Source organism: Podarcis vaucheri, assembly GCF_965113315.1.
Source record: "Podarcis vaucheri genome assembly, chromosome: 17".
NCBI lineage: Eukaryota > Metazoa > Chordata > Lepidosauria > Squamata > Lacertidae > Podarcis > Podarcis vaucheri.
In genome coordinates this window covers 13368877-13382745 of record NC_138755.1, presented here as the reverse complement: position 1 = coordinate 13382745, position 13869 = coordinate 13368877, and the positions used below count along the sequence as shown (strand labels likewise).

At 41.5% G+C, this 13869-nt stretch overlaps 1 protein-coding gene across 6 annotated transcripts in view; it reads right to left on the bottom strand.

Moving 5' to 3' along the window:
• The window catches only part of RFX3 (regulatory factor X3), a 112878-nt gene that overhangs the window by 35607 nt on the left and 63402 nt on the right, over window positions 1-13869 (bottom strand). For 4 of the 6 annotated variants that reach the window (XM_082204773.1, XM_082204771.1, XM_082204774.1 and 1 more), the window contains exons 3-4: window positions 10674-10771; window positions 7067-7325 (exon numbers count right to left, since the gene is read on the bottom strand). In XM_082204773.1, the coding sequence (XP_082060899.1) occupies window positions 7067-7325; window positions 10674-10771 (357 nt within the window). The remainder of the gene's footprint in view (window positions 1-7066; window positions 7326-10673; window positions 10772-13869) is intronic. The other 2 variants (XM_082204776.1, XM_082204775.1) reach the window with 1 other exon arrangement.

Sequence of the window (13869 nt, the reverse complement as noted above, 5' to 3'; positions counted from 1 at the left end):
TGCAATTTCATATTATGTGTCTCTTGCCTGCTGATACTTGAAAAATGATTGAACAACTTTAATTAATCTCATGATTTAAATGGCTACCAAACCACCACAATTTATTCGCTGGGCTAGCACCCTGGCCTTCCAAAGACAAATGCAGATGAGCAGGAGAGAACTACGCTCAGATCTGGTCCTTTGCTGAAATGCTTTTGCAAGAGCAGTTACCAATGCAGAAATGTAGGCCGCTGCTCAGTTTAAAGAGGGTGATGGGTTCCGAAAAGGGGGGGGGGAGACACAAGACAAATCTCCCAATGTGCCTGATGGAACATATGCTTCAAGCACATCTGTTCTTTCTTTGCATCCCGGCCTTGTGTAGATGTCCTTACGTAGAATATTTGCATTTGCACTTATAAGTAAATTCTGTATGTGGGAATATATAAAAACAGAAGCATTTTGATAGAACTTTCCATTTCTCTCTTAAGTTGCTCAGAGAGATAGTAACAAATGAGCTACTGTGATGATTCTGAGTGAAATAAAAACAGCATGAAATTAATTAGTGGTTGAGGAAAGAAACACTACAGAATGAACAAAAACATAAACATGTTTTTATCTTTATGAATTGAGTCTTTTTAGAGAGCATTCTACACTGATCAGATTATGAAGAGACCAATTGAAGATAGCATTTGTCTGTGTCAAACCATTGTCCAATCCAGCCAAATCTTGTCTATTCTAACAAGTGGAAGTCTTTCCTAGCCCTCTACCTTTTTAACTAGAAATGCCAGGAGTTGAAATGTGACCATTTACGCCTGTACAGCATGTCCCCTTCCACTGAACTTCAGGCCCTTCTCATAGGACACAGAAAATTGTAAAATACTTTATTTAGTATAACATTCTCCAGGAAATCTATTTAACTATTATTTTTATTATTTTAAACCATGATCTCAGTGAAAAATCGTGAAGGTCTCTAACAAAGTATATTAAACATGGAAATCAAGTCAAATTTGAAAAACACCCCAGAGAAACAAATTAGCAGCGACGTTGATCAGAAAAGCAGAAGCAGGAAAAAGATAATCAGGGCAACTCAAAAGCCTGCCAGAAGAGGACCATTTTGGCGTGTTGTCTAAAAAAACAGAAAGAGGGGAGCGAGATGAACGTCCCTAGAGAGAATTTTGCAGCTTTAGAGAAGAAATTGCCTGCATGTTGCAACTCACTGCAATCAAAATCCCAACACCTTGTCCTTATGGCGTTAGGGACCCAGACACTTTAAGGTATTATAGCTCAAAAGCAGCACTTCAAGCTGAGCCTGGAAGCCAACTGGCCACCAACGATGTAATTGCAAAATTGGTGCTGTATGTGCTGCCATTTCCAGAACATACACCATAGGGAGACACGTGTAAAGTACTGTATTGTACAGTGGTCTAACCTAGAACGCCAAAGATACAAGGAACCTTTAAATACAAGTGATTCCAGATTTGAACCTCTTTCCTGACCCAGCACAGCTCTTCTAATGTTCTCGTAGTCTTAATAGCATTTTATATCAAAGAAAAATTAATTGTTATGGGGAGTGTTTTAGCCCCAGTCATGTACTGGACAGAGGAGGAGGAGATGTTTAAAATAGATGAGAACACAGTAACAGAAAGTATTGTACTATACTCTGAAGTAAACAAATGACTTATCAAATAACGTATCACTAAGCCTGTATTAATAGACTAATAACTATACACCCTAGTTTTATCTAAATTCATGCAGACTAAAATGGTTGCAAACTCAGTACACATGAAGCATTGCATGAATTGTCCATACTCAAACCTTCAGTCTACAACAGGACTAATGCAAGTGTACAAATCATTTTAGATCTCCAGAAATAATCTCCTCCTAATAATAATCTGTTTAGACCTGCAATGTGCACAAATACAAATAAATCTTCTGTTTGCCAATAAAAGGCTACAATGGCAAATAAACAATTGAAATGTGCCTGTCATGTTGACTTTCCATATTCTCACAAAAGACAGCCTCTATTTAAGATTACTCTTCCAAACGTTTGGGGAAAGTTGGGATAACAATGTATTAGAATATGCAACTGTATGAATGTGCTAATTGCGTCTTTTAATGATCAAGTCCCTATTCTCCCCACCCCACAGACATTGTTTTAGAGAATATGAATGCCTATTCAAACAGGAGAGTGAACAAATATTTTTTTTCCCCACACAGAGACATTGATTTAACATTTGTGCACAACATACCACCACATGTTAAGGAAACAATTCACTAAAAATTGTGTGTGTTATATTATCAGTATGTACAATGTGCTTTCTGCTTAGAACAAAAATAGTGTGCTTTCTGCTTTAAAAAAAATGTTCTCAACAGAACAGTTGTTTAGTTATTGGGTGGTACATGGAATATCTTGCATTTGAAAAGGCAAATGTTGTGCTACAGTAACTCATAATTATGGAGTTGGCATATAATTATGCAAATTAAGAAAATTTGCATAATTTGTTTCTAGTATGTCTAAGCAACCATTTCACTGCTCTTTTAAGGGCCTTTTCTTGCATTACTCTGGTGACATGGAAGTGATTGCGGCATTTGTATTTGAAAAATACTTGCTCTTCCCCACACCAATAACTGTCTTGGGAAATGTAGAAAGAGACCAAACTGTGGTTTCCCTCTGTACCAGTGGTTTCCAATGGGTGGTCTGTGGACCCCCGGGGGTCTGCATAACCCACCCAAGGGGCCTGTGGCACCATCCACATAACAAAAACTACCAGAGAGATATCAAAATTTTCACAAGTAGGGGGTCTAGGGCTTGGCTTTTGAAAAAACAAGGGGCCTGCAGCTCTTAGCTAATTGGGAAGCAGCACTTTAGACCAAAGCTACCCTTCCCATCCTGCCAGTTTAATTCAAGAAGGAGCCCTTAGCGGTCCCTCTCTTTTGTCCAGTTTCCACACAAGGCGAAACCATGATTTAATGCCACATGCATAAGCCGAAAGAAACCCAACATAGAATCTTTCCGAAACACAAATATATAAAAGACTCTTAGTTAAAATGTCAGCTTGTGTCAATATTCACACAGAATTCTCAAAATAGTAAATACAGTTATTCCTGATGTATCAATGTCTTACTTGACTCCTTGATTAGTTTTTGTGATCAAACGTAATCAGCAGAGAAGGAAGCTGAAATAATTTTAGAAGCCCACCTTCATAAATATGGGCTCCTGTCTGGCCTGTTTTAAATCGGTGATCACTGGGTGACAAGTGATTGCTCACTGATAGATGAGAATCTGTCTGCAGAGCAGGAAGTGAGGCAAATTTCAGCAGTCGCCCTCTGCCCTGCTGTGGCCCATGCATTCTCTCAATCTGTCCAGTCCAATCTGCTCCCAGTCCCCCAGGGGTGTGTGTGTGGCCAAATGGATTCCTTTCCATCAGTGGGCAGTTACCACTCAATATCACTATCATTATCTTAGATATGCAAACGAAGTGAAACATTGATTGCAAACTCACATTGATTTTGAGAGTGACCAAAGCGAACAGGGGAATCTTGCTAAATCCTCTGCCTAGATTCATCAAGGTCTGTTTATTCGGGATGGCATCCTTGAATTAACCACCAATGAAAAATCTTGTGTAACCTTCCAGTGGCATAGTGCGGTTTGCCAGCAGCACACGCCAGGAGGCGGCAGGGCTCAGAGGGTGAACGGAGCCTGCCACGCCAACCCAGTCCTGGCTACTGTCAGAGCGCCACACACCCCAGAGCCAAGCGGGGCTGTGCCCTTGAATCACCCCAGCCTTCTCACACCGCCCTGCCTGCCCTGCTCCACTTTACAAGGCTGGGATCTGATCTGAATTATTTGATCAGCAAAACTCAGAACTCAGCCTCACAATACCATGCAGAACTGGCAGGGTGGGGGTGAGCAGTGCATCCCAGAAAAATGTGCCAGGGCCATCACCCTGGCAGACCCCCCCCCCCCGGTGCTACACCCCTGTAACCTGCATATTGTACTTTTAACACCATTAAGCAATACTGAAATACAACGCTGAGAACTAACTCAAGAGAAATCCATCCTTTCTAAAGTAAATACAATTCTAATCTGGTTCACAGTGACAAAATGGAATAAAAGACTATTATAATATCAATGAATTCAAACATCTGATTTCAACAGAAGCCTTGTCTTTCATATTGATTGTCACTCATTTCTATGTATAAATCAACAGCTTTTCCCATTTTGTAACTAATTCACATTGGGATTTTCAAAAAATGAACTTGTGATAGGTGACAGAAATGCTGTCATCAATCTCCAAATATAATACTGATGTCATCAAGTGGTTAGTGAAACTGGCATACAGAGAGTTTGGCAGATTTCTTTTTCTTGTAAACGCATAATAAAACACTTAGCAGAGTAAGCTTCCATGGCATATTGTTAGAACAAGATACGCAAAGAACTTCTGGAATCTTGAAACAGCTTATTTTCCACTACATCATAGGGGTGTGTTTTTTTGGAGGGGGCTTGCTGTTGCAAAAATAATGAGGAAGAATACAGTAATTATGCAGTTCAAAATAGGGACAGTATTTCACATTACAGAACAAATATAAAATTTGAATTTACCAGCCACTCTTTTGTCTTTTGCTATTTTAACACCAATTAGTCATAATATTAAAAAGCACACAAGCTGCTTGAAAGTTTCTCTTTCAAGCTCTTCAGTTTTTTTAAATTCTCTCTTTTTAATTTGCCAAAACAGATGGTACATGCAACAATTATGGATATTGCTGTGTATGGCATCAGCAGTTGAAAAGTATGCTCTACAATTCCTACAATTTAAGAGTTATTTAAAAAAACAAAACAAAACTAGAAGTATTTTTAAATAAAAGTTTCTAGCTGTAAAGAGGAAGAGCAATGTACCTATAATTTATATGTATTATGTAATAAACTATTTTTTTAAAACCCTAAAGAAAATACACACAGAGATTAAAAACCCTCATTTAAAAAAATTAATCTGATTTTCAGTATATTCATGGTTGGTGAACCTTCTACATCAAGGGGTCAACATTTGAAATGTATGTCATTTCCTTTCTTAAAACTTGCCTTTCCTAGTCTGCATCCCCAAATCCCTATACAGTGGAACCTCGGGTTGCAAATGTGATCTGTGCGGGAGGCACGTTCGCAACCCGCACCGTTCGCAACCCACAGTCTGCGCACGTGCGGGTCACAATTCAGCGCAAAGCGTGAGTTAGTGTTTCTGCGCATGCACGAGCACCAAAACCCGGAAGTAACCCGTCCCGGTACTTCCGGGTTTGGTGCGGTGCACAACCCGAAATCACATAACCTGAAGCGTCTGTAACCCGAGGTACCACTGTACATTATAATCTGAACTTGACATAACTACACAATGCCTTATGAGATTTCCTCTTTAAACTTAAGTTCTCTTGAATGCCAATCTACAAGATCCACTGACTTTACAGAGTGGCTTTTCTGGCAAGGCAGAGAGAGCAGAAAAGGAACCTCAGAAACTTTCGCTCCCTACAAGGCTTTCTGGGTTTCGTTCCCAATGTTTAATATTTCTCTCATTAATCTCATAATGCTGTTTATTTTGGTTTTTTTTTCTCCTTTCCCCACTGCCTCTGTATTTTAACATGGCTGCTACAAGCAGGTCTATTTAATTTGTATGTTCTCCTTCATTTTGCACAGTTCTCCAGATATTGCAGGACCACAACTCCCATCACTCCTGACCATTAGCCATGCTGGCTGGAGCTGATATGAGTTCAATAACACCTAGAACACCGCAGGTTCTCATAACATAATGGCCTTGTACAGATGCAGTGTTAAACCATGGTTTGTCAAGTTCAACACTGGTTTGTTTGTATGTCTTAAACTGATCATGGTTTGTTTGGAGCAAATTACACTATTCCACTGATCACCCAAGCTGTACATGGGCAGAGTGAGGAGGCTGTCAGAGCAAGTGTGCTGGGTGGGTGAATGTGAAACGGAGAAGTTTAATGTCTCCCTTCCCCACTGAACAATCACCGCTGAGAGGAGCAAAAGACAGCCTCGCCTGATAGCAAACTACATAATCTGGGTACAAACAGAAGACTTTCAGAAGGACTTTTTCTTCAAAAGGATTGTGAGAGGAGGATGTTTTACTGCTTAGGAGCTTTCTGGAGAGGCCAAAGAGCTCCAAGGCGAGTGTTTATGTTCACTGCCCAGTTTCTGTAACCAGCCAATGGTAAGGCAGCTGGTGATGCCTTGTTAGTCCCCAGATGCCACAAAGGGCTTCAGCGTAGCAGCAGGGTATTTGCAGAGGAGCTCAAGGAATAGCAGGCCAACACTAGACAAAACAAGCCATGGTTTGGCTGAGTATCACAGTAAGCTGGACCCTGGACTATTCAACAAACCATGATTAAGACTAACTATCATTTACTGCTACAATTTATATTAACCAGGAATAGGCTTGGTTGTTTTTAAGGAATAAAAAGTTCTCAAACGTTGAGTTCATTTGCATCCACTTGCCATTTAGCAACTTTACATGCAGTTGCTAATCTCTGTGATACATACCTCTAATGCAGTCAAATGCCTGCTCACATGGAAACTACTGTGACTGAAGCTGCTATCAAGAAAGCTAAAATACGAATGACAACCGCATGGAGAACTATCTAGAGTGACCCATACAGGAGACATGAAATCCAGAACTGAAAAGAATGCAGTGAAAGAAGCTGTGATACTGTCATTATATTTAACTAAATTTCTGCAATTTTATTTCCCCACAAAGTAAATTTACTGAACATAGGTTTGAGAGAAAGCCATCTGAAAGTCTGAATCCGTTCGAATAAATCTGAGTAAAACCATGGAAGAGAATGAGACTCATACTTTCCCCTTTCTTTTTTTGCATGGTGGGCGTCAATTATTTGGGGCAAAAACCCCTGCGACCCATTGCTGTGAACCTTTTGTTCATTTCAATGTCCTTGTGGAAGCGACACGGAAATGAATAGAGGTTGCATGGCAACAGGGCCAGGTAGTCCATGCCTTCATTAAGCAAACCTGGAATTTCTGCTCCTGAAAACAAACAAGAGAGACGGAAGCGTCTGCGCTACTTACTGTGGCTGGGGAGGCGCGTGTGGTGTGCGTCACTGAATGGCCAGAGTTCTCCATGGAGTTGCCAATCAAGTAGGTGCCTCCCGTGCTGCTGATGAGCTGTCCTCCCGTGACACCCATCTGAATGCCTCCAGTGCCCACCATACTATGAGAAGAGACCACAGTAGTCACCTGTGCAGAACTGCCTTGGGTATCAAAGTAATTCCCTCCAGTGTTTTGGCTGTACATCTGAGTTTCTGTGTAAGGATACGTGGTTGTTCGTCTTCAGGGAAAAAGAGAGAAAAGACAAAGTTGTTTAGATGCATCCTTTTACTAGAGGAAGACAACTGTTCCACCACAATGGCTTGCATCGAGCTAAATATTATTTCTCATTTCTAACAGCATTTTCTATTGCACAAAGTCTTTTAAATTTATTGGCTTATAATCTAAGATGAATCTCTTTTCCTGGAAAAAAAACTATCAATTATTTACTACAAAAGTAGCAACACAGCAAACTGTTATCCCCAATGTTTAGAAGTGGAGATGACACACCCTTTGCTAAGAGAAAAACACAACAAGCGTGTAACTACCGAGTCCATCTGTTTCAAATGCTCACTCTCAGTGATGTCAACTCCAAGTACTTCTGAGCTCAGAATACAAAATATTAATTCACAGTAGAAAGATGACATACACTTACGGGCAGAAAAAATGGCTCAGCTTACATGCTGAAAACTTGATCAAGCACGGAAAGTGTGTTGCCGTGTTTGCCCATATGTATTCAAACTTCTGTGTGAAATCACGAGAGCTATACAATAACTTTAAAAAGAAACAAAAGCAGATTCTTCAGATATCAGCATGTCCAAGGGAAAGCACAAGCGATGTATACAGGAACTGGGCTCTGTGTGTGTGTGTCCCTGTGGACACAAACATAAAACCATAGAGTTGTCCAACGCCAGTTACCATTTTCATGTGCTCAAGATGTTTTGTGTCTTTCTGACATTTCCCTGTGGGAAAGAAGTCAGGTAGCAGTAATTCCGATGAAAGAGAATGGCGTTGAAAGGGTAAATCTTTTATATTTTCTGAGGTTTCAAAGGTGGCGTGCACATGGCACACTCCCACACATTGATTTATTCCCAGCTGACTCTATTAGGTTCTATGGAAATGTCATGACAATGATCTGTCACCTTTTATAAATTAGTACTTCTGCCACCTCATCTTGCCTCAGCATGTACCTGAGCTGAAATTTTCTTTCATCTGCTCATTCAATAGGCTTCGTTTACCTGGAGCACACTGATCTTTCCATGCAAAAGTTGCTCTCAGGTTTAGTACTGTTTTACAGGTGCTTTTCACTCCATCAAGAAAAGGCTTTTCCTTGCAATTAATTATTTTCTACTCAGTTAAGTGTTATTTCCTTACAGGCAGCCTAATTGCTATAAAAATTTGAATGCACAAAAGAACCTCGATTCAAACACCTGTTCTTACTACTGTAGTGTTTAACTTCACCATCTATTTACATAGGGTTCATTTATTATTGTTATTTCAACAGTATGTAGTATAGTAATAGAATTCAATAACATTAATACATTTAATCATATTAGATAATATTACTGTGGGGAAAGTAGACAAGATTTCTTAGCTAAAAATTAAGAAAGCTGCTTACACCAATCAATATTTATGAGAACTAACACAAGTTTTTATAGGTTTTTAAATTATTTATTCCTGCAAAGCAGAGATGTTGAAAACATTAACCACAATGTAATCTGAAGACAATATATTTGGAATTATTATGGAGAGGAGATGGGAGAATGATAACACAACCCTGGGCTTTCGTTTTTAGCAGCACCGCATGTCCTTCCGGAGGGTCTGGTTCACACATCACATTAACTAGGCCAAACCAGCACTTCGTGCAAATGCATGAGGGTGCAAGTTCTCAAAGGGAAATGGCAGCCACCTTGCTCCTCCCCAGTTATTCTGCTGGTGGTTTGATTTAGTGTGCTGCCTAAACCATAGGACAAACCATGGTTACAGCTTGGAGCTAGTTTAGAGAGAGCTAAACCATGGCCTTGGGCTTAGATGACATGGCTTGGCTCAGCACAGCAGCAGAACCAAGCAGCAATACGGCCACATTCCCCTCTCCCAGAGCCTGCATGCTTGCATGTTCACGGTAACGTGCAAGCCAGGCAAATGTCTAATTCTGCCCTTAGGAAACAGCTTTTGCAACACAGGGAATGAACAAGTGCATCTAGAAGGCTGGCTGTATGAGAAATAAGGAACATAAGAGTCACAATACTAGAGACCTATAATTAATTAGAGATATCTAACATAAAACTGAAGTAGTAAACTTGATTACTCTTCCACTCAAAATGATAATTATAAAAATTCAGGCGCTAAACTAATCTCTTTCTGTCTGCACACTGCAGGTGACATATCATGGTCACATTCATCCATGAGAAGTACATTATAATGGGAGAGAACAGGCAATACAACTTCAAGAGTCATCCACTTAAAATTGTACTCTTTGTACCTCACTACTCATAGATCAACCGTCTGAAAACTCACAGATCTGTGATGTGCATAATATACTGACTAGAAAGCTGCTCCCACCTCACTGAAAATTTCCATATGAGCATGGCAAAGATTCTCTACCATAAGGCAGTTTTATTTATCTCCCGGTATTGTAATGACGTATGCACCACTTTAAGGACACTGCTTGCTTGCGCTCTCTCTCTCCTTTCAAAATTCCTAGACTGTGTAATTATCACATACTCCCAAGACTGTGTAATTATCACACACTCCCATAATCAGAACTGTTCAGCTTATTTGTGGCATTAGCTTATTTATGTTTCCTGTGTCTACTGAAAAGAAAAATACCAACCATGGTTTTTATCTCAACATGGGCTTCACCTATATCATGTGACAAAGAAACACCCACCACCCCCTCAAGATCCACGCCAACCACAAAAGATCATTAGCTACCACCAGGTGTCAACCGTGATGGAGCTTTAAAAAACAAAACAAACACAGAATGAATGATGGGGGTCCATCATTCACAATTGGTGAGGGTAGTTTCATATTGTCAGGGAACTGACATCGGAGGAAAGGGAAGTGGTAAGGCTCCCAGAGACTGGGAGAGAGTCAACAGCCAAAGCAGGGACCAGCAGGGGGAGCGCGGGGTCTCTGGAGGAGGAGCTCAGTAATGCTGAGAGAGACGCAGCAGCCCAGGCAGGAAGCAGCAGGGGAGAGAAAGGGGTGAGAGACACTTCGAGCGAAAATAGCGGGGAGGTGTCAGAGGCAACTGCAGGGAGACCCATGCTTCGCCGGAAGCTGCCACGTCGTGAGTCCAGGAGACGCGTTTCCGTTAAGGAACTTCTTTGCTGGAAGCGCTTCCGCAGACAGCCACTGTCAGACTCTACTAGTGACTAGAGCAGACATGTCTGAGGAGCTCTGTCACACACAGAGGTTTGTGGGGTCGCACAAACTCTGAAGGGGCACAATTTTAAGCACAAGCAGCTAATCATCCCCTGACACATATGTTCACTTTCTCACACATTTTTCCATCTTCGGTCCTATGTGCAGCCTGCATGTAGAAGACCTGCATGTATGAGGGGGATGTCCAAGATGAAGGACTTACATAGCTCCGTTTGTGTAGACGGTGTCACTTCCCTCCACATACTGCACCTGGGCTGGGTAGACATGCTGGACCTGTTGCACCGTTTGCACTTGCTGAACCTGCAAATAAATCAGTCACATGATGAGATGCGTTTCCCTCTCGGCCATTCAGAACCTAATCTCTACTGTTGCTAATTATTAGTGAGCAATAAACAAACAGTGAAGCAGTGAAGCTTCCTAAACAGATTGCAAAACAAACCCACAGTAGGGTGACTAAGGACAGGCTCCCCATGGCATGCTTGCCTTATTTATCTGTACAATATTAAAGTAATAATATTAATAACGTTATTATTTATACCCTGCCCACCTGACTGGGTTCCCCCAGCCACTCTGGGCAACTTGCAGCATTTATAAAACATAGTAAAATATGAAACATTAAAAAGTCACTTTTCAGCAGGTGTCCACATAACATAACAGAACATTTAGAAGAGATTCAATCTTGTTCTGTAAATATACTTGAATTATCAAAAAGTGACTTAGCAATGTTAGCTTCATGGCTAAAAATTTTTAAAGAAGGGGGAAAGAATATTGTGAACTGTTCAGACGCCATGGCAAACCATGGTTTGTGCTAAAATAATAATTTAAACCCAAACTATAGGCTGTGCTTGGACAGAACAATGAACTAAGGTTTATTGTTACAGGAATGAGTGCAGTCAAGCCTTGGGCTCATGTATCTTCCCCTCTCCTCTCCGCTTCCATTATGGCTGCGAGGAGCTCAAAGAATTCTGTTTGCCTTTTTGACGAAAGCACCATTCAGCAGGAAACACGAAGACGTTTCATTATGGTTTGCTGAAACAAGCCAACTGCAGACTGTGGTTTATGAAGCTGGCTTGTTTCAATAAATCATAGTATGACCCCAGTTTATGATTCAGATGCAACACCAGACTGCTGTTAATCCGAAATGGAAGTGAATCCCTCTCCTCTCCTCCTCAGGCTGTGATGGAAGAGCAGGACAGTACAAAACCAGAGAGGGTGAAGCTGAGGCCCAGTGCCTTTGGGGGACGGGAGGGGGACGGTATTCACCGGCAGCTTCTCCCCCTGTCCTGCAACAGCCACTGTGAGCACCGCCAGTGAGGTGACCAGGGGGCACCCAGCCAGCAGCTGAGCCCAGGGCACGCAGGGAAGCACATCACAAGCTGCACCCCCCTATTCTTGCACCCCTTGGGGAGTGGGACTTGGGTACTCCGGTCAGCCCCGGGGAGAAGGTGCCCAGGCACCGGAGGGGCTTTGTTCATGCCATGGCTCCCCATGCAGCTGAGCATCTCTGGGGGGTGGCGGTGGCGGGACTGTGTGCCACTGAGTAGCACCAGAAAAAGAACTGCTGAGGCCAACACTCATTCCTATGTCTAACACAGCAATATCTTAAGTGCTGACACAATCAAGCAAACCATGGTTTAGAGTTACTTCCCTGCTCAATAATCTTGTCCCTGGATGCAATGGCCTCTGGAAGCAAGGGACTTAACTATGGGTTTTCTATTCAGACCGCATACCAAAACGTAACTTGTACAAACCACAGCTTGTTTTCCAATACTCCTTTGCCAGCCTATTGCATAGCATGGTTTGTGTCAAACAACAGTTCTACTTCCCTAAGCATGGTTTGCTGCAAGTTGGAACTTAATTCTGACAGCAAATTCTGCCTTTGAATAATTGTCTATTTCCTTCAGGTGTATTGCAGATGTCTGGACAAATTCATGCTATTTCCTGTTAACTGAATTCTGAACTCTTGATAACATAACAAAAATGCAGCTTACGCTATCTTTAATCCTGACCGCTCTGCTGCATGATATCTGTTTTCAAACAAAATTACCCTGGAATTTATGTCCATATTTATACATTCTATAGATTTATATGTGGATCTTCAGATGTTATCCTTGAAGATAATAGAATGAGTAAATATGAAGCAGAACTGCCAGTAGTCTATTACTCACACTACTTTGGGGACTGGCAGGGGGTACTGTTTATCCACACATTGAGAGAGGATGAAAGATATTCTAGTCCTTAAGTGCTTTTCAATTATATGTCTCTGCTACTCTAATTGGACTGTGCAAAGCTGTTACCAGCAAATTAAATATCTTCTTTTTTTGCTAGTCACATAAATCTTTGAAAAGCCATCAGTACAAATTCTTCATTTGAATCAATACAAATACCTTCACTTTAAAAACGAATCATATACTTTTAGTGAAAAACCGAGGCCTTGTCATCCACTAACCCTGATATTGTAAGGAATGACTTCTGTGCAATTATATTAATTTATTTCTATTATTCTCAACTGTGAAGTCTTCCCATTTTGAAAATGCTTACAAACCTATGTGAGGGTTTAAGAATTGTCACAATGTGCTTTTTAAAAACACCAGGCCATTTTCATTCTTGCAGTTTTGAGCTTCTGGAAACTATAAGGTGCTTTGACTACTTCGTTCCAGCTGGGGCTGAATTCATAAAATCCTAATTTGTAGAGTTGGAAGGGAGCTTGAGGGTCACCTAGTCCAACCCCCTGCAATGCAGGAATCTCAACTAAGGCATCAATGATGATCTCCTCCCCGTCTAGGTCATCTAAGACTTACAACTTGGCAAGGGCACAAGCCAACGGGGGGAGAGTACCAAGGCGTTTGTCCTCCCCATCTCAGATGAGGGCAAGCAGCCAGCAGGAGTCAGGAAGCAGCGTTGCCAGAGCAGGAGAGGCAGCAGGAGATGGAGGGCAACCAGAAGGCAACTTCTTCCTCTCGCCCATCACTGAGATTGGTCATCCAACACCCCCCTCCCCAATCTCATTTCCCCAAGGCACATCATGGATACAATTTATGTAGACAATTTATCTCACCACCAGGCCAGGCCAGCATCAATCCACAATAGTCAGATCACAGAAGGCTCACTGTAAATTAGCCCACCATCCACTTAAGCAAAAAAACCCTGTGATTTATTCTTTGGGCATTCTACCCCATCCAGGGTATAAACCATCTCTTCTCTACCCTGTTGCATACCCAGGGGATATAACTCTCGAAGGCATAAAACCTATGTATATCATGCATTCAGCCTCTCATACACCCCAAGTTGTGTATGCTACATACAATAAACAATATATGCAATATATGTACCGAGGGGGTTGTTGGGACTAGTAACTACTGAGAGTGAGGAAATTTGTGCATTTGTAAGTGCAGGTG